We start from the raw sequence: 21,554 nt of genomic DNA, 5'->3' as shown, positions 1-21,554 counted from the left end.
TGGAACATTTCAAATAACAAAATGATTCCGAAGAATATTCAAGCTTTCAGCTCAGAATTCTATACTATTAAATAAGGCTATCACAGTGGAATTCACCTCTCTGTGTGGTGGAAAAACGGTTATGAAAATTGTACTGTAAATGTGTGAGTGTACAGGATTGTATTTTCCACACTAACATAGAGCAGGGTCCAGAGCTCACCTGAAGTGTGTGATCTGGTTCTCCAGAAGAACTCGCAATCGCTCCTTAACCTCTTCAAAGCGCTGCTTCTCTTCAACTATAACTGTTCCTATTCCGTCAGGCCTGAAAGCAACATGCAACAATAGCATGAGTGCTGCAATTTTATGAATGGGGTTCTTAACTGGGTAGGGACTGGAACCTGCATGATCAGACAAAGGTGTGGTTGGAGTTGAAATGTAAAAAACAATTTTCTCAGTAGAATACAAGCAAATACTGCAAGGTACTACATATATTCCTGCGTACATCTCTAAGTAACAGCCATCAGAAAAAATCACAATGGCGAATGTGTTGCTGAAAATTTGTAAGGATACAGAATGCAAACCTGTAACTATGAAGGGTATGCTTTATAAAAAGTCCTACAGGCCTATAGAAGGAATAAGCTGACTGTTTGTGCCTCACAAGCAGTAAAACAATCCTAGAAAGCTGCACATGCAGCGACACCTGTCCGTGGCCTAATCCTCATGACGGCTGTGGGGGCAGCAGGAAAGACGGGGGGAGACATTTGCACCCGTTTAGTTCCTGCACCTACGGTGTCTGTTTCTGTGCGGCAAGACCTTCTTTTGGCTGAATAAACCCCGTACTTACTGCTGGGCCTCCCTTAGAGATGGGATCTGAGCTGAGCTGACCCCCCTCTCCTTGCCTCCCCCCCCAAACCCATACACTGCTTTGCCACAAAGGCCTGGGCTGGGGCTTACAATGGCTCCAATAAAGCGCCAGTCAGGGGTTAATGGGCTGGCTTTAGTCCTCCTAGCTCTCGGCAGGCAATTCACTACCTGAGGGCTGCCGGGGGAGAAAAATAATACCAAATTACCACTGTTGTGTTTTGCTGACCTTTGTGTAGGAAGACATGTATTAAAACGTCAATGTCTCTGCCCACAAAGGGAAACGCATCTTTTAAAGATGATGACTAAAGTGTTCCTCTCGTTTGACAATGGGACTCAGAATATGTGAATTGCCAATGCTATTGGGCCATAAAAAACACTATTAAATAATGCAATGGATTCTGTGGAGTCTCATAGAAACAGCATCAGCATCATATTTAGCTAAAAAGAAATGTCTTTTGAAGAAGATCAATTAGACACAGTAAAAGTTCTGGAACAGGAATAAAACCATAACTGTAAATCAACATTTCAGATGTTACAATCAAAACATATTTCACAAACTGGTTTAGTCCCAGCTGGTTATGCTGTGGTCATAAGCTGAATGATAAGTTTTATTATTTTATTACGGGACAGTTGGTGGCATAGTAGTTAGAACTGCTGCCTTTGGTTACGAAGGTTGTCGGTGTCTCACCTTCTGCTGTGGCATCCTCGAGCAAGGTACTTACCCTAAATAGTGCCAGCAAAAAAAGATTCCCAGCTGTGTAAATAGTTGTAAGTAGCTTAAAAATGCAAGTTGCTGAGCATGAGTAAATGTTATTTTTTATTCAATTTGCTGACACTTTTCTCTGGTGTGACTTACAATGTGAGATATACAATATTTATTAATTTACAACTATTGATCCATTTATACAGCTGTGTAATTATTACTGAAGCTGTTCAGGGTTTTTAAATGGGAACAGGGATTTAAACCAGAGTTGTTTAATTGCAAAGACACTATTCTAACCATTATATGACCTTCTGCCTCCACTCTGAAGATATTTAAAGATACACAAATCCCATGAATATTTATTGTGTTTTTGATAAAAACTATTCAAACTTAAAAACTTCAGTCATGCACCTTGTCTTGTTGGGTTTTTCTTATTGACTAAATTCTGATTTCTTCTATCATGTAGCCTAAGCATTTTGAAAATGTTAGACACTTGTTACAGTCCTTGACAAAAGCAGCTGGTGATACTGAACTCCTAATTATGACCTTCTTTCAGCCAAAACAAGGAAATCAAATATTGTTTTTTTAGATGCTGTAAGGGACATCTGAAACATGCAGTAAATTGGTTTTACATTCAGAATACTGACAAGTTCGATTTCAATATCCTTCCAATAACACAGAGAAAGCTCAAGGGTATGGCTTTGGGTGAGTGTTGAGGGAAGTGGGGTGGGGTGGATGCACTGTGGCTCCGCAGGTCTGTGGCAGCCATTTGCACGGCAGTGTGGATGTCCGGAAGGGTCAGGCCTGTGAGAGCCATGACTACGGCCCAGAATTTCTTTCCCTTCCCTGGGCCAGCTGTGGACCCCTCGTCTTATCTGACATAACGAGTATCCTTCCCCCTCTACCTTTCACGTCCTCACCCCGCCGCTTTCTCACTGTCCTTCACGGAGATGACATCTTCCGCAGCTTGACGAGGAACATGTCACCTCGCCTGCTCCTCAACTGGTTGTCGCCGTGGTCAGTGCCGCTTCTGTCAGAAGCGCTCTGCTCAGATTCCTCTTTCCACAGCCATGTCACAAGTGATAAGGTGCACTGGGCTCTTAGTCCCATTCTACACATACGTATGGCAGAGATTTTGCCATGTTTGGCTGTACGTATTGTGTGTGTCAGAGGCGGCTGGGGGGGGGGGGCAGAGTAAAATCTGAAATGTAATTTCTCCTTTTGGCACACAGACTAAGAAGAAATGAATTTGATCGTTTTACAGCAATTAAACCAACCTATTTTTTTCTTCAGACACATTCCCTTCATACTCAGCTTTGGAATTATTCTTCAGACCTTATGATGAATCATACATATTTAGAAAAACTTAACTGAAGTTTCATCCAATGTTTTTAACCCCAAATTTTACCTTTTACCTTTTTGTGTATATTTTTATACATAAAAGAACTTTGATTCCTTCATCTGTGTGTGTGACATGATATACCTTCCGAATTAGGAATGAGTGACTGGAAGACTATTTTTAAAGATACCTTCAATATTAATAATAGAGTGTGGCTTCAGACCATTAGGCGATTAGGCTATTGAATGTGTCAGAGGGCTTAGGACTTGGCTAAAGATGTATTTTTCACTGCGCCAGATTGCGTTGGAGTCAGCGGTAGGGTGACGGCAGCTTGGCTGGTTGCGGCAGGACCTCGGACAGTGGCAGGAGAGCCCCTCTCCTGTGACGGGCTGTCATCCTGTCATCCCTGACCTCCAGGCAGACCCGCGCGCCTCATCCCCGCATCCCTCCTCCCTGACTCCGAGCGACTGGCGTCTCCCTGTCCGACCTGATCATCACACGGCGCAAACAGACAGCCCACCTCAGCTCCATCACTGTCTGTCACCGTTCCAGCAGACTGACAGACACGGCCCATGACCTTCCTCGAGACGACGCGGGCAGGACAACCAGCTTGTTTGTTTGCCGAGCGGGAGGTCGGCCATGTTTGGTTGGCACAGCCAGCCAGCCCTGATGTTTTGCAGGCAAAATGTGGGCTGTAGAGGCTCACATTGGTCCCATACCTGACTACTTGGGCATCGCTCTATTTTAATAGGGACTTATAGCAGTAACAATTCCTGTTTTCAAATAAAAACAAATGTATCATAGGATAGTATGATAATTTAGTACTGCCATATGCCTGTCCTGAATTCCAGAGATGTGTAAAGAGAAAATATGGTACATAAAGAAGCTAGCATAAATTTTAATTTTGATTTTCTTTATTTGTGTTAAAATTTACTCAAGAAAGTGCTGTTTCCCTCCCAAGGAAAGATTGTGAAAGAGATACAGCAATGTGTGAGAAAGCTTTGGATAAGGAAAAAAAGCACTTATCGTACTTATCAAGGATGAATACTCACTCTTACCTTTTGGTTTCTGGGGCCAGTTGTGATTTGGAATTCTTTTTTTTTTTGGACTCCTTTTTGATTTCCTTTTTCAAGAGGCTCTGTGGCTCAGGGACTGAGGGGCTTAGCCTGACCCCCTCAGCCTCTGGCCACACCCAGTTCAGTAACTCTGGTAGTTTCTGACTTTTGGTTATGCATGGGAGTGATTGATTTTTGAAATTATGAGGTAAAGCAAAAAAGAAAAGAAAGAAAAGAAACAGAAGAAAAGTAAGAGACAAAAAAACCACACTTGACAGGAAAACAATGACAAACAGTAACTGATTATTTGTAAATGCAAGGCAACAGAAAAAAGTAATAAACAATACAAAGAAAGTTTTAAAACCAGACAATGAAACAATGGAAAAAGTCTGATGAACAGATTATGTGGAAGTTCCTACATGGAATTTATGTTTAACTCTCCATGGGATTCCTTAGAGATTTTTCCTTCTGAAGTCATGCTGGTAAAGGAAGGAGTTTGCTTTGTGTCAGGTGCCCAGGGAAACAGAACTGGTTAAAGGAGGCCTTTGCTTTCTACCTGTTTCCATGAACATGTGAGGCGCAGAAGGCAAAGCTATAGTGCAGCAGGGTGGGGTCAATCATGGCTCCATTCTCTGCCCGCTCCAGGAGGTCACTGAGGTAGCACAGGTGTCTGTGGCAGCCACGCACACCGTAGCGGGCGCAGTATTCATCCAGGACGAACACTTGGCCTGGACTGAACCACCCCTGTTTTTGGAAAGACCAACACTTGTGTGTTACTGCCCTTTGGCCACACACACACACACACACACACACACACACACACACACACACACACACACACACACACCTTCAGAACCGCTTGTCCCATACGGGGTTGCGGGGAACCGGAGCCTACCCGGTGACACAGGGCGTAAGGCTGGAGGGGGAGGGGACACACCCAGGACGGGACGCCAGTCCGTCACAAGACACCCCAAGCAGGACTCGAACCCCAGACCCACTGGAGAGCAGGACCCGGTCCAACCCACTGCGCCACCGTGCCCCCCCGCAGTGAAACAGCTACATGATATCCTACCGAGACCCAGCTAAAAAATTTTTTGAATATTTCTAGGATTTCTTGAAAGTTGTCCAAGCCCCAACCACAAGCATGTAGGAAGCGTAGAAAACCAGCCATAAAGTACATTAAGATTTATAATTATAGCACAGTTTGAGAGATATACTTAAAAATGTGTGTAAAATACGTGTCCTCTACAGTGGACAAAAACGAATGGCTGGGTTTCAGGAGCATATAGCGATATACGAATAACAGTGCAATGACAGTAATGTGAAGAGATCTTAAGTATGTGACAAGACTGAATCGTAAAAGAGGAGGAAGTGCACATCTGTTTGTCCAAACCTTCAGGTAAAATTCTGACCAGGTGAACAGGCAGTAAAAGAATCTGTGCTAAAGCCACATCCAAGCTTTCCTTACCAGGCACGAGTAGGAGTCGTTGAGCCTATGGTCCAGCGTGAGCCTCTGCAGTATCTCAAACAGTGAGGCGTGGTCAAAACTGCAAGGGTTGGCTGATATAAATTCATCCATCCCATGTTTCTGAGCTCTGTCTGCATCTATCCAGTCAGCCGCAAACAGAGAGGGACAGGATTAAGAAGAAGGCACCACATCGAGCAAGGCTAATGGACGCTTCTCCAAGTAGCCACACCCCATATTTTATTATTATTGCCTCCTCATCTGAGAATGGCCAGTCTACTTTACTGCAAACAATACAGTCACAGGTTAATTGTCAACTTGCATCTTAGCAAAGAAGAAAGTGTTGAACTGAAGTGATGGACAATTTGACAAATCTATGGAACAACACTACCAACACGAACATGTCATTACCCTCATTAGGCTTCCCTGTAACTACGCCTCTCTCTTCCTCTAAGCACTATGTCTGCAGATCCTTCCAATATTTCACAGAAGTCAAAATTATACCTAAAGAGTTCCTGTCACGTTTATGAAATTCATCTTTTCATTAGTTTACACTTTATCCTCCTTAACAAAACTTATTTGTTTATTTAAAAAAATTATTAATTCTAATATTAAAGAAAAGCGCACTTAAATAAAAATGGTACGCAGTGATGATCATTCGAGCTACAGAAACTGTTGTAGATTGTAGGTGCACTTAGGCTCTTGCATCCTAATCATCTCAAATAAAGAAGAAAGGGCAGAAGGAAAAAAGCAACAGAACTGACACAGTGCGGGCTACATCCTGGCACTGATGATGAATTAATAGCCTCGGTGCGCTCTCGCTTCCCCATTCAGTGAAGGGCCTGCAGGCAGAACCCCCTGGGGCAAGGCTAATTAATCCCACCCCGTGTGACTAAAACACGGCCCGCAAACACTCAATGCAATCTGGGAGTGGTCTGCCATAGCCCCCCTACCAATGCACCTTTGTTCATTAAAGGCTAAATAAATGAGACAACAAATTTTCACTTTTCATTACAGTTAGTGGGCTTAGCATTACATCAAGTCCTTCGTAAACAGACTAGGTTTAATCCTAGCCCAGGCTGCCACAGTCTATTTTGATTTTAATGCTCCCTTTACCCTGGATTTAAAGCCTGCATTGGAGGTCAGTCTTCACTAGTTCAAACTGTTCTGTTCAAGGTCTACGTAAACAAACACGGTAAAATACAAATGTCAACAACATGGTCATTTTCTCTGTAACTTCATTTAACTTAACTGCAAAACATGATTTTAGAAACTAAATGTTTGTACAAAGTTTGCAAAGCAAAAAAAAGAAAAAATTTAGAAAAAAATCAATAAAACAACAGAAACATATATTACACCCTTCTTTTAATGCTTGCGTGAGGATGACACCTTCCTTATTTCTGCCGCAGCCTTGAAATTAACTATTCAGCTGTTAACAATTAAAAGAATGCTCTGCAGTCCAATAAGGTGCAAGGCATATGAAATTAAAATCCCAAATAAAAAGGTGACTTTGTGCCCTTCTAATGCAGTGCAATGTGAGCTTGTCATGTCCATTTGACATTACAGCAGTGAAGATGGGGGTTTGGACAGTAACAGACAATGACACTAGTCAGCCCTGTCTACAGAAAGGAAGAGCAGAAATGACAATGATTGATGGCTGCTATTCATTTATAGATCCTTGCTAAGAGTTAGGACTGGAACATTCCGGATATTTAGCTATCATTTTTTTTGAAGGGACGGTTCCCTCCATGTGTCATGGAAAGAGAATGCTCCCCACCCCTTAGGGTCTCCCTAAGTGCCTTGTGCCACGGGTGGGGAGCCTGACATGACAGATCCTCATTTTGGAGGAAGATGCACCTACACTAGGGGGCTCTCTTGTTTCCAATGTCATGCTACCTGCTGTAGTTTTACAGAAACTGCTGTAGACACAGTGATGGGGCTCATCAGTGGCTTTCCAGTCACTACACAATTACAGAAATTCTATCCCCATTTGGCTGTTTACAGTGAGTCAATTTAGCTTCACCACTCTATTTACAGTAAAGACATAAAGTGCTGTTGAAGACACTTCATTCCTCCACTACATGATACTTCATTCCTCTACTACAAGACACTTTCTGTTATTAGGTGTTAAGAAATAAAAGACTGAAAAATTTACTGCTACTGAGTATGTGAACTTTGATGGACTGGCATTATGTATAGGGTACACCCTAACAAGCCTAGTGCTTCCAGAAGAGACATTGGATCGCTGCAAACCTACTTTGGGCAAGCGGTTATTGATAGTGACGGACACTTTCCAAAGGAATAAGAATTATACATACGCATCCAATTATACATTGTTGTAAACTGGCAGATTCTGTAATTTTTTACAATGATATGCTTGTTCCATATGAAAAAACACTGAGAAGTTTCACGACATGCAGTATTCATAACATGCTTTCCCATGTCAAGAAAAGCTGCTCTTTTCTGTGATTCATTTGGTCTAAGCTTTCCGCAAGTTGACAATATTCAATGTATTGCATTTCATTGCTGATGTATATTAATGAAGGATATATATGCAAAAGTATTCCATACATATCACTATTTAGATATTTAACCAGGACAGCAATTCTTTAGGAGCAAACAAACAGGCTCAGTAGGAAGCCATGTCATTTCAAGCTTTTAAGAGATGGAAAAGAACATTTTTCCCACCGAAAAATGTAAAACATCACAGTGGCTTATCCTAATTCAGGCATTAAAAAAAAAAAACGGAATTAAAGTTATTCCTCCTAAAGGTGGCTGCATGTATCTATTGTCTATCCAAAATCCATCTCTAGGAGAAAAAGTGGAGTATCAAATGGTAAGGAGGATTTGCATCACCTACTCCTTGACACTGACATTCATAATACTCCAACTGCATATTTGCCAGCTCTCAATAATAAAGATAAGATAAAGTCTGTAGCCCTTTAAGTTAAAGTCTTGAATGAAAAATTTTTTACCAGCCACAACATTCAGGTTGTCACTTCTAATAAAATTGGAGGCAAGTTAAATGCTTAAACAGAATGATTTATATAATTATCTAAACACAGGACATTTTATTAGTCTGAATATACGTATTTAAAATAGCCTGTGGATAATTCTACTAGATTTGTACTGAATAAATAGGAAAAGAAGCTCATTTGAGCATTTTCATAGACAGAAAGCAAGTCCTGGTTTTGTTTTATTTTTAAGTACAGAGACAACTTTTTAGACAACTCTAAATTACGACATAGTTATTTAGTAACAGTTCTCTGTTATCATTTCCGATGGTTTTCTAAAATAACCACCCAATTACCACACTGTTTTATTCATCATTCTGCACTTTTAGCGTGGTAATTACCAGCTGTTGTGGCATCTAACTACCTGAAAAATCTGTTAAAAATCATGTCAAAGCAATCAGAAAAAGTTCAGCTATTATATTTCTAAAATTTACACTGATGATCATTTTCTACGTATAATGAAGAAGTGTGTCAAAAAAACATCAAATTTGAATTGGACATTCCTAATTTCTATTTTAGAGAAACCAAATTAAATAAGCTTTTTAAGTTAAGAATTACATTAAGACTGTGGCTGGTAAGTATGTAACTGTAAACCATAGGATTTGAAGGGGAAAATCAGACAAAAATATGTTTAAAACTGAATAATCAAAGTTCTTGTTAACATTTAGTTAAGAATGGACCATAGCTTTTTGCTTTACTCAGAGGACCCCTAATAACCAATACAACTGTACTGAGAGAGGGCAATTATGCAGAATTCAATAATAAAACAATAAATAACCAAAAATAATGTGGTAAGTGTTACATGCAACCTAAACTGGCCAGAATGGATGCTCATATTTTGAAAATCTAAAAACTGAATATACCAAAAAAAACACTGTTTTATACAGAGGTTAAAGACATGAAGGGGGAGATTTAGAGAGGAGAATAAAAAGCACATTGCATTTGTCAGATAATCTTGTGGAGATTATCTGAGCTGTGCATCTACAGGGAAGCACTTACCCTTAAGTCCAGCTAGAAGATAGCAGGGTAAGAAGAACAAATCAGAATAACATAAAGACTAGGAACGAGGCTGACTAGAGCAGACAGGAGCCCTACTCTAGCAGCTGAAGAAGTAAAAGGAACAAGCAAAGCATGAAAAACGAAGGACAACTTAAAAGCATAACTTGTATCAACGTGAGTCAGAAAGAGAAAGAAAGGGAGAGAAACAGAGAGACAGAAAGCAGCGTTTCTGTAACATCCTTCACTTCAGCACTCAGGTTGTTTGACTGAAGATTTACTGCAGAATGTCCTAATTCACACTTGTGCACCTCCACTGTAACTACACATGTCATATTTCTGTGGGCAGTTTCTAGGATCCAATAAACAGGAAGTGAGAGAAAATGAGGATAGCTACTGATACAGACTTACTTTGGTAGCTAAGCCCCACCACTCAGCCAGGAGCCACAACTTGCTAATGTACAATTACAATGTGCTGCTTCAGGATAACTGTTCTCTAGGCCACCTTTTAAGCTTTAGGTATATCATTTAAATGGGTTTTATTGAACAATGACAATGGCAGTTTAAAGTACTATTTCCTGTTAACTGCTTTGGTGAGGTTTCCTATCATAGCCCCTGTTCTGTAACATCTGCGAGTAAACACCAAGTTTGTTGAACAACACAGGAAGACCTTGTGAAAATATATTTTCTCTACAATCAACTTATTCTAAACAAAAGGTCCTTGCAGCATACACTCAATATCTAGGTATTTAAACTGACAAAGTTTAAAGTTATTTTAGTTAGGTAAAAAGAATGTCTGTAAAGTCAAAATCTGTAGTATTGAGGGCTCATTGTGACACCTTGGGGTGGGAGTGGCTGAAAGTAATGGTGTATGGTTGCAAAACACATCCAGAAGGGAAACCTGGGGGTGGGGCTGAAGCTCAGGGAGATGCATTTCCAGGCTACTTACAGAACTGAGAGATGGGTGCATCCAGCTGGGGTGCTGTGCCCCCTTTGGCATTCAGTTTCTGGACCTGGGTGGGTGGAACAGGTTTGTGGGACTGGCCTGTGGCCCGGTACATGGCCTGCACCCACAGGATCCGGTCCTGTTCATCATCACTGGCAAAGATTACTGTGTCGCCCTCCCTCACGGCATTGAAAAATGCCCGGCCGCCATCCAGGCCTGTGAGTGAGACAGAGAGTTGCATGTGTGTGCCTTTGGGTCTTCACATCAGTACCTTAGTGATCACGCTCAAACAGAAGCAGCTTGCTCTACTGTGTTCTCTTCCACCTCTTTTTAAGCTTTTACTTTACTGCACAAGTTTTCTATGATCTGCATCATCAACAAGTCACCATAATTCACTGGAGAACATGGCTTTAATTGTGCCCTTGAAAACTACATCACAGAACTTAAATTATTGTCAGTAACTGTCTTGCACCAAAGAACCAAATCTAGAATATGCATAAATTCAGTGACTTGGTTTACACTTTAAACCATTAAATATACTTTTTTTATGCAGATATCCATCATTGCACACATTCAGGCTTAAATGGTTCTTTTGAAATGAATTTAATAATGAACAAGAAATTCTGAACAGAGAAAATGCCACCTTGTGGTCAAAAGATTTTCACTAGAGTTTCTCCATTTCTTAAATTCATACAGAGTGCCACTTTCTAGTGCCTGTTTGTAGATGGAATTTTAAAAAGCCCAAGTTTGAAAGGGTGCAGTAAAAGTGTTTTAAGCCACAATTTACAAAAATATATATGTGCAGTTTGACAGTGCCTTGACTGTAAACAAACAGGATGCAGGAAGAGGGCAGGATAGGAGCAGTGCTGAAGCGTAACACGGTATTTAGCATGGTGGACAGGGCAGGTTAATAACGGGTTGAGGGAAATCAGAAAAGGTGCCGGAGGGCGGGCTCAAAGAGGTCTGAGGGTGGACTGTGAGCAAGCAGAGGGCAAGCTCACGGCAGTCTCATGACTATTGGAGGTCGGGCTAGGCGCCAGTGGAAGGTAAACTGGTGGTGGGCTGAGAGTGAGCGGTGGGGAGGAAGATAGCAATTTGAGGGTGCCTACCTGGCTGGGGATCAGTGTAATCCACAGTGTAGCCATCCAGCTGGAGCAGCTCCTGGGGTTCTGACTTCTTCTCCCGGTAGCTGCACATGGCAAAAGTGTACTGGCTGACCTTCAGAAGAGCACAGAGGAAAGAGAAGGTCATCCACGCTGCCCACCAGCCACCTGCAAGCACGTATAATCCACTGCAAAGATGAATGATTCTGATCAGCTTATAGGTTTTTGGGACCAGAAGAGGCACTCCTCGGGAGCTGGGAGGCGGCAGTACAGGGGAGGGGGTGTTCTACATGGACCAGCTGAAAGCAACAGACGGCAGAACCCATGCAATCTGTGTGAGCATCAGCTGTGCAAGCCTTGCCAGGACCACATCAAGACCATGCCAAGACCACATCAAGACCGCATGTGTGTGCCTAATCAAACCTAGTAATATATAAATAAACAGAGGAAATGGGAACAAGGGAAAAAGGGAGGCTGGCTAGCTAGTGCAGGTTTACTACTGAAACGTGAACTTGGAACAGGGTCTCTTATCTCTGACTGGTGCAGGGTGTCTGGTGGTTGGGGCTCCTTCCGTTGCTGGAGCTAGTGACGAAGCGGGAATGCAAGTCCGGCTCTGTCACTCAGCCCAGATGAGCGCGGGAGTGACACTCTGTCACAAACAATGTGAGCCGGATTGCAAGGTGCCAGTCATATCAAGGCAATCTCCACGTCCCAGCAACCAATGCAATTGTCACCTCTGCTGCAAGTGGCAGCTCTCACTTGCTGTGCCTTGCCTCTGTGTGACACGATAAATTCAATGTCATGTTTGTGATGCGGGCCGGGGCCGGCTGCAGGGCGACAGAGCGCCTCGCCCATGCTGTAGCGCCTTCGGGATGCCATCAGGGCACATCAGCAGCCCCTGATGGGGCTACACGGTAAAGTTTGGGCTTGTCAAGGACTAAAAAGCTGTTACCGCAAAAGCAGAGGATTCTGTATCCCACGGGCTGGTGACCTGCTGTCAAACTGACAGTTAAAGGATTTTAAATGACTTTGCTCCTGATTACCCTACATGCTTTGCTCTTTTAAATAACCTTGTTATTGTCGGCAGTCTATAAATTGCACTGTGAAGCGGGCGGCCCCAATCGATGCAGCACTTGGCTGCTTTACTCTGTGTGTAGCCGAGACTAACCACCTCCCCTTCCTCCCCATGCCCCCCCCAGACACACAGAACATTATCATATTCAACTGCTTAAGACTTCAGTTTGGAGCCAGCAAATTAAAGCCAGGGGGAAAAAGAAAAGGAATTGTGTCTGAGAGCTGCTTTTAAGGGTATCCCTCAGACCTCTGAATAATTAGACTTCACTTTGCATCATAAATATTGGGCTCACAGCTCTGATTTGTTTGGTGCGACGGTGACATGTAGTGGCATTAAGTTAGAACTACAGGCAGTATCTGCCGTGTGCCACTGCATGCACACAGTGGGGGGAGCTAAGCACACTTCATCAACACCCTCTTGAGTTGAAACAGTTTCACAGTTTATTACCATGTCGACTTGACAACTCTGAGCAATTCTATATGGTGTTTTTTAACTTATCAGGTTTTTCTTTTTTTTCTCTCCACTTCCATTTGTTATGAAACAAAGGGGATTGAGTGGTGAGGTATTCACAGGCCTGTGTTTACCCGGCAGCTGTCCATTTACAAGCTGTTCAGCACCCTGTACGCTTGTTACAGCTGCTTTTCACTGGGCCTTGGGCAAAGCTGAAATTCTTATTGCTTTGGAGAGGGCACACACTAATGGTACAGTAATGTGTTTATGAGAGCTCATCACAAATTTTTAAATATCATCACTTAACATGTTTTATTATAGTGGAAAAAAACTTCAGCACAAAATCTTATTATATAATAATGGTGAAATTTAAAACAAGCATATGGAACAAGCACTGGGTTTGCATTGCATTACATCACATAAACTAGGTTTGCTACCATTAAAACGATGAAGTAGATTAAAATTGCTATGGTAACCACAGAAAAGAAACTACAGACCTCTGGTTATAATGCTTTGACTCCTTGGCTCCTGTAGAGCACTAAAAATATTCCTTTATCTGATTTACGCTGTGTAGAGATATATGAAATAGACCAGCTGCAGATTGTTACTTCAAATGGATTTGCTCAGCTGGAAGCTTCCTTGCTTTCTGTCTGTTTAATACCTTTTTTTTACCAGAGGTTATAAGTTCATCGCAAATACTGACCAGCTACATCTGGGATAGTCTAAACTATGCGTCCTCTCATAGTATCATGAAAACAGGGAGGACAAAGGACATCATGAGGCAAGAAACCAACCACACGGTGATGGACACTTACAGAAAACACTGCATGATTACAATGGAAGAGGCAGAAAACAAAAACAAATAGGGCATGTGGAACAAAAAGAAGAGTGTGCTCTCTCTCTCTCTGTCTCTCTCACACACACACACACACACACACACACACACACACACACACACACACACAGTGGCAGTCGATTGACCGGTATTTGTCACTTGCTGTATGTGTAGCTAGAAGCAAGAGAGAAGCGCATTCTGTGGGATTTTGTAGCTGGGAGTGTCAAGCTACCGTACAATTTGGTTTGTCAATCCCCTGTCAACTTTTTGCTCTTGGACATATTTTACCCACTGTAGAGGAGAGATGGTATGCTATTCAAAATAAGAATGGAATAAAAAAAGGCCCTGCAAAGGAAACATCTCATTTTAACAGCATGCTCTCCCATGACTATAAAAAACCAAAATAGAACACTGCTACAATATATACAGTGTGGTGTGATATATTAAAGAAAAACTGTAATGTATTATGATAGATGTGACACTGAAGCATTTATTATCTCTCCCTCTGACTAGTACTTGATTCCATCAGTAATCAAAATCTATTTGACTTACCTGCACCAGAACAAAGAATCTTTTCTTCCATCTTTTCCATACATTCTTTCCAATTGCCCACAGATATCTGTTAAATACAAAAATCTGAACTGAAAATGCTGTCTCAGTGGAGCTGCGAGTAAATGATGCTTGCTATTAATTTATAAAGTGTTGGATATATCCCAGTGTATCCTGGGAACCTTCTGAATGGTAAAAAAGGTTGAACTTCAAAAACACGCCTCACTAACATCAGCATCAATGAACACAAAGTGCAGAACAATGAAGTTTGTAGCTGTCTATAAAACTCTTAATTCCATGAGAATGTAGCGTTTTTAGCAAATATTCTTATGGAGAAATTTATTTTTAGGATTGTTTATTTTTAGAAAGTGAAACAGACAAAAGAAAACTGGCAATAACACATATATTGCACAAAAGACTATGCTGCCCTCTACTGGTGGAGTGAGAACACACCTACTGTTCTCGAGCTCCTCACCTCGGGGACCGGCCACTTGATCAATCCTTTTACCCTCAACTGAAAAGAAATGCTTAATAATAACTTAGCAACTGAAATGCTTAATAATACAGCTATCCTTTGATTTACATACTGGATAGGTTCTGTAAAAAACATAGGTATAATTTAAAAAGTTATTATTTTTAACTATATGTACTATTTATATTTTTAACCTCAAATAAATTTTTAAATAAAAATTAAATATCTAAATTGATGAAAATAAATTGTCTCCCCAAAACCACAACTCAGTGTCAATTTTTGACAGTATATTCACCTCACAAACATACAGAAAGTTCTTTATCTTGTTACTATCGCCAACACTCACAAACACTGAACAACTATAAACACTGTAAAAGTGGGTGGAATTAATGTGGTTCAAGATTCCTACTCAGTTTAAATTTGTTTTACTGCAATGTATCTATATCAATCTTGGTAAACTTGGGACAATTTTGCTAAAATGCAAACTATACAAAATGCAAAATTTAGAAAATAGTGAAGAAAATGCTATTTCAAAAAACTACGGAAAATGTTAATTTCTTTGAAAATTCTTATTTCACAGTTCATAACATGAGGAGCCAGTGCACTATCCCCTCATCTTACAAACACAAATGGGACCACAAGTCTGTTCGTAACTCTATTTGTTGTGAAAAATCAATACAAGCAAAATAATACCAATGCCCCTCTGTTTATCTATCTTGGAAGCTTAAGGTAGGCAGGGGGGCAGTAGAGCTGTTGTCTTTGGGCTTAGAGGTTACAGGTCCGTATCCCACTGACTGCTATTTATGGCAAGCAAGATACTTACCATAAATAATTTCAGTAAAAATGACCTGGATGTACGCATGTGTAAATAATTGTTGGTATCTTAACATTGTAAGTTACTCTAAAAAACAGCATCAGGGTAATGAATAAATGTAAATGCGTGAGGCAGAGTACAGTCTGGAAAGGGCACCAATACATTGCACACATTTATTATTTTTTATTTACTTTAAACTACATTAAAACTAAAACTAATTCAAAAATACTGAAAATAAGTATAATCTCCACAATCTCTTATACTGTTCCAGTTGCTGGCCTTTATCCCATATGAATGCTTGTCTGGTTCTGTTTAATTTTCCTGGATTACCCATATAATCAATAATACAGACCTCCAACAATTTCTTTACAAGTGAGATCATGTACAAATCTTGGATATAGGTCTAAGAATTAATAAATAATTCTTGAGATTTTCAATTCTAGCATTTTTAGTCAGCATTCACAAACACTAGACACAAGCTGTAAACACTGGAAGTGAACTGAATCAAGTTGGTCTCACATTCCTATTCTATTTGTCAATTAACTGTTGAATGCAAAAATGTAAGTGTTCACTCTGCAAAAAATATACTTCCAAAAAAGCATAATGAAGTAGATATTTGTATTTTCAAAAACTTTGACCTCAACCTTATGAAGTGGTGCATAAAACCAAAGAAAAAAAGTGAAAGAAATGTGCTTTTACAAGATATAGAAACAGAAGGGAATTATAAAGCCTGTAGAGAGCACCCATGTGACTGAAAGGACATGCCATTACCTTAGTTTAATGTGAATTTTAAACCTAATGGTTAAGATAAGCATCAGAAATTAAAATTAAGTGACTCCCAAGACTCAGGGAAAACCAAAGCAATAAGGATCTAGAGGAAGCATTTAAAACCCTTGTCTAACTTTCCATACATTCTCTTGACGGATATAGTGAAAGAAAGCCAAAAAGCATTCTTAAACAGTAATCAGTAAACTCGGGTGGTGGGGGGTTCTGTCAGCTGTCATGTCTGCAAACCTTGTGCAACTGTTTAGAGGCAAAGAGCCTGTCATTAGGAATAATCCAAAACCCTGGAACACTGGACACTGACAATGCCAAGAGAGATATTGGGCTGCCCCCTCAGTCTCTCTTTCCCAGTATGGATGCCATACGGCCATACATAGCACCAGCAGCCAGAGCCAGTATGCAAAGCATATGTGATAGTGTGACTAATGGAGGCAGGCACAGCTTCTAAAAACCCTTGCTAATAAGTCCCTCCTAGAGAAAAGACTGCCCTTAAGACAGTGCAGAATGTAGCATCTTGTTACCATAGCATAATAAGGGTAAGGACATTAATATGTTTAGACTTAGAATTGGAATTACTTCACCTCTTATTTAAGCAAGTATCCAAGCCATTTTTATTAGTAATGACTTGTTATTTTCTTGCTATCATGCTACTATGGTATTACAACTGGTATTATGGTTATTTTTTGCAATATCTCAACCAAGGTGAAACCTGCTTAATATAATCACAGTAATTAACTTCTAGCCTAAATCAGAACTTTTGGAAACTGCATGCCCTCAAATGAAAGTGTTATGCCATGTGGGGTATCAGTGTAATTTTTAAGAATCATTATCAAAGTAAACCATACATAATGATTAAATTATGAATTAGGAGTTCGGTATTATGGTCAAAACTCATTTAATTTTGCAACAGCACACAATTTTTGTTCAGGGCAAAAATATGCAGTTTATATAAGGCATTATTTATACTTTAAATATTACAACTTGAGGAAGTTGTTTTTCCTATTTTATTTTCAATTACCGTAAACACTATATTAAAATGTACAGATGAGTATATATCAGCAGCTCATTATTATGAATAGTATTTATTTCCTCATACAATATCTGTATTTAATTGTATATACAATATGTCATTTATTGTACAATTTTAAGTACTAAAATATTTCTTATGGTTTATAGCGAAAATAAAACACAGTAAACTCATAAACTCTTAAAACATTTCACGTACTATCCGTCCCTCAAGTATAGTACTGAACTGAAAAAAAAAACACCTACAAATAAATTTCATGCTAACATAAATGGAGCTGTACACTAAATATCCACTAGGTGGCAATAAGTCATCACTTGCCTCATCTGTGAAAACTTCCATAGCTCTTATGAATCCCTGGGAGTGGGGAACAGAGTCACACACAGACCACAGCTTCGCTGAGAAGGACCTGTGAACACACCATGATCCACCAAATGTAATAAAGGGTGCCTAACGTACCCACAATGCTTCATGTTTTGTGGTTTATCCATGCGGATAGCCAGCTTGATCTTCAGGTCATGGTCAGGACATGCTTTTGACACAGCCATTTTATGTAGTTCAGCCTGCTTGGGGCTGTTGGGGGTGGGGTGGAGGACAACCTGGAGAAATAATCAAAATAAAGAGCTTTTCAATTCAATTCAGATAAAAAGGATTCAATTTCAAACTTATTTTAAAAAATGAAAAGAAGATATAGCCATATATCAGAGTAATATGGGTTTGACACGTAGGCAGAACACAAAAGCCAGAAAACTAGTTAACCAGATGAAAGTGCTGCTTAAAGAAAGGGCAAATTAACAAATCTCAACTCTGTAAAGAGTCCCAAAGAGCATGTCCACAGCAATTAACAGCACTGGCTAGACTTGAATCTTATATTTGCTCTCCTATCCCCAGTTACAAGTTGGGTCTAAATTACATTTATTATAAATGTAAAAAAGTATAATGCACTAAATAGCCCAAAATTTTAAAGGGCAAATTTAATCCTGATCTACAGATGTCTACATGGGGCTGGCCCTTACCGATATTTCCACACTCTTGTCTGCCCCTGGTACCTAGCAAGAAACCTCAGCGAACGCGTGCGTGCACACGCACGCGTGCACACACACACACACACACACACACACACACACACACACACACACACACACACTACACACAGTGTACTGCCCTGCCAGTTGGCAACCTGAAGTATACATTTATGCATGCTGGCACAGGATTGCCTTTGTAGACATGATGAAGGATGGACACTCAAGGTGGGGGTGGAAAATGATACTCTTTAATTTATTTCTTTTATTCTATTATGTATAAGGTGCAGGCTGGGAAGAAGGTGGTGAGAGGTTGTGCAGCTTGCAAGCTGCACAGCTAGAGGCTGTGTTTGCAAGGGAATGTCCTCAGTGTCTTCGGTTCAGGCTCTGTGTCTGGCTTTATGTCTGGCAGGGTACCTCTGTGCTCTCCTGCTCTAGCTCTCTTTCCCTCCCTCATCCAGTGTAATATTTTTCCTCACTTATTTTCATTCACTTGTACCATTTGAAGATCTTTTTGTTGTCTTGCAAAAGTTGTATAAATAATAGATAAGAATCGGAATTTCTGGAAACTGCATACATTTACTGTAAATGAAACTGTTCTGCCTTGTCTGCAAACCTAATCGAAGTATTACTGTATTTACTGTTATTACCGTGCCCTCTACCAAGGCAACAATAGATTCATTCCAGAAGGGCTCCAAGAAATTCAGTGTTCTAAGAATGAAGCAGTGTTCGATTTTATGTGTTCACTGTTTCAATATCTGGGTGCGCGGTGGCGCAGTGGGTTGGGCCACAGTCCTGCTCTCCAGTGGGTCTGGGGTTTGAGTCCTGCTTGGGGTGCCTTGCAGCGGACTGGTATCCTGTCCTGGGTGTGTCCCCCTCCCCCTCCGGCCTTACACCCTGTGTTGCCGGGGAGGCTCCGGTTCCCCGCGACCCTGTATGGGACAAGCGGTTCTGAAACTGTGTGTGTGTGTGTGTGTGTGTGTGTGTGTGTGTGTGTGTGTGTGTGTGTGTGTGTGTGTGTGTGTGTGTGTTTCAACATCTTTGATCTGAAGTGCCTGCTGCCCATCAGAGTCATACAAACCACATGTCTTTCACAAATGTGAAACAATGCAATGAATTTAGGAAACCATTAATAGTAATACCTAACTAAAAAAGTCTATTAAAGTTAAACAAACACACACACACACACACACACACACACACACATTTTCAGAACCGCTTGTCCCATATGGGGTCGCAGGGGAACCGGAGCCTACCCGGCAACACAGGGCGTAAGGCCGGAGGGGGAGGGGACACACCCAGGACAGGACGCCAGTCCGTCGCAAGGCACCCCAAGCAGGACTCGAACCGCAGACCCACCAGACAGCAGGACTGTGGTTCAACCCACTGCGCCACCGCACCCCCATTAAAGTTAAACAACTGAAATCAAAACTATATTGACAGTTAATAAGATAAACATTTTCACAATAAAAACCTACTTCAGAAATTTCTGTATTTTGAGGATGACTAGAATTCTTTTAAAACTATTTTTGTAAAGTTTGTATTAAATTCAGTAACAACATCCACCACACCCTAACAACAAAGACTGATAGTTTTCTGGGTCAGTCCGAGCCCATGAGTTGCCAGCCTTACCCTGCCCAGCTCCTTGTCCTCCAGTGCCAAGACACCTGTACTCTCCGTGAATAGCTTCACTTTGACAGCTGGCAGAGGGTGTGTGGTGGTGAAGTCCCCCTGAGTGCCCCAGCTGAAAAAGAGGCAAGAGCTATTGGGCCTCAACACATCTTATGAAAAATGCCATTCTCTACATCTACATTCTATGTTTGTCAGTCTTCACATGTCCTTAAGTGGTTTGCCATCTAGATAATTATCCATCCATCTTCCTCCGCTTATCAGGGACCGGGTCGCGGGGGCAGTAGTCCAAGCAGAGCCCCCCAGACTTCCCTCTCCCCGCACACCTCCTCCAGCTCCTCTGGGGGAACCCCAAGGCGTTCCCAGGCCAGCCGGGAGACGTAGTCTCTCCAACGTGTCCTGGGTCTGCCCCGAGGCCTCCTCCCAGTGGGACATGCCCGGAACACCTCCCCAGGGAGTCGTCCAGGAGGCATCCGGAACAGATGCCCGAGCCACCTCAACTGGCTCCTCTCGATGCGGAGGAGCAGCGGCTCTACTCCGAGCTCCTCCGGGTGACCGAGCTCCTCACCCTATCCCTAAGGGTGCGCCCAGCCACTCTGCGGAGGAAACTCATTTTTGCTGCTTGTATCCGCGATCTCATTCTTTCGGTCATGATCCAGAGTTCCTGACCATAGGTGAGGGTAGGAACATAGATCGACCGGTAAATTGAGAGCTTCGCCTTACGACTCAGCTCCTTCTTCACCACAACAGACCGGTACAATGACCGCATTACTGCGGACGCCGCACCGATCCGTCCGTCAACCTGCCGCTCCATTTTTCCCTCACTCGTGAACAAGACCCCGAGATACTTAAACTCCTCCACTTGAGGGAGCAACTCCCCCCTAACCCGGAGGAGGCAATCCACCTTTTTCCGACTGAGAACCATGGCCTCGGATTTGGAGGTGCTGATTCTCATCCCCGCCGCTTCGCACTCGGCTGCAAACCTCTCCAGTGCCCGCTGTAAGTCTTGATTCGATGAAGCCAACAGGACCACATCGTCCGCAAAGAGCAGAGACGAGATCCTGCGGCCACCAAAACAGACACCCTCCGTTCCCTGGCTGCGCCTAGAAATTCTGTCCATGAAGATAATAAACAGAATCGGTGACAAAGGGCAGCCTTGGCGGAGTCCAACATGCACCGGGAACAGGTCTGACTTACTGCCGGCAATGCGAACCAAGCTCCTGCTCCGGTCATACAGGGAACGAACAGCCCGTAGCAGCGAGCCCTGAACCCCATAATCCCAAAGTACCTCTCACAGGATGCCACGAGGGACACGGTCAAATGCCTTCTCCAGGTCCACAAAACACATATGAATTGGTTGGGCAAACTCCCATGAACCCTCCAACACCCTAGTGAGGGTATAGAGCTGATCCAGTGTTCCACGCCCAGGGCGAAAAC

The 21,554-nt window shown here is 41.8% G+C and overlaps 1 protein-coding gene across 9 annotated transcripts in view; it reads right to left on the bottom strand.

The window, feature by feature from the left end:
* Positions 1-21,554, bottom strand: part of cadpsa (Ca2+-dependent activator protein for secretion a) — a 111,729-nt gene that overhangs the window by 36,415 nt on the left and 53,760 nt on the right. For 5 of the 9 annotated variants that reach the window (XM_029247738.1, XM_018734132.2, XM_018734133.2 and 2 more), the window contains exons 7-14: positions 20,121-20,232; positions 17,926-18,065; positions 14,377-14,443; positions 11,471-11,579; positions 10,365-10,577; positions 5,409-5,545; positions 4,497-4,684; positions 200-301 (exon numbers count right to left, since the gene is read on the bottom strand). In XM_029247738.1, the coding sequence (XP_029103571.1) occupies positions 200-301; positions 4,497-4,684; positions 5,409-5,545; positions 10,365-10,577; positions 11,471-11,579; positions 14,377-14,443; positions 17,926-18,065; positions 20,121-20,232 (1,068 nt within the window). Of the gene's footprint in view, positions 1-199; positions 302-4,496; positions 4,685-5,408; positions 5,546-9,418; positions 9,431-10,364; positions 10,578-11,470; positions 11,580-14,376; positions 14,444-17,925; positions 18,066-20,120; positions 20,233-21,554 lie in introns of all 9 variants that reach the window. The other 4 variants (XM_018734126.2, XM_018734129.2, XM_018734128.2 and 1 more) reach the window with 1 other exon arrangement.

This window comes from Scleropages formosus, chromosome 22, assembly GCF_900964775.1.
Source record: "Scleropages formosus chromosome 22, fSclFor1.1, whole genome shotgun sequence".
Classification (NCBI taxonomy): domain Eukaryota; kingdom Metazoa; phylum Chordata; class Actinopteri; order Osteoglossiformes; family Osteoglossidae; genus Scleropages; species Scleropages formosus.
This window is presented reverse-complemented; position numbering and strand designations above follow the sequence as displayed.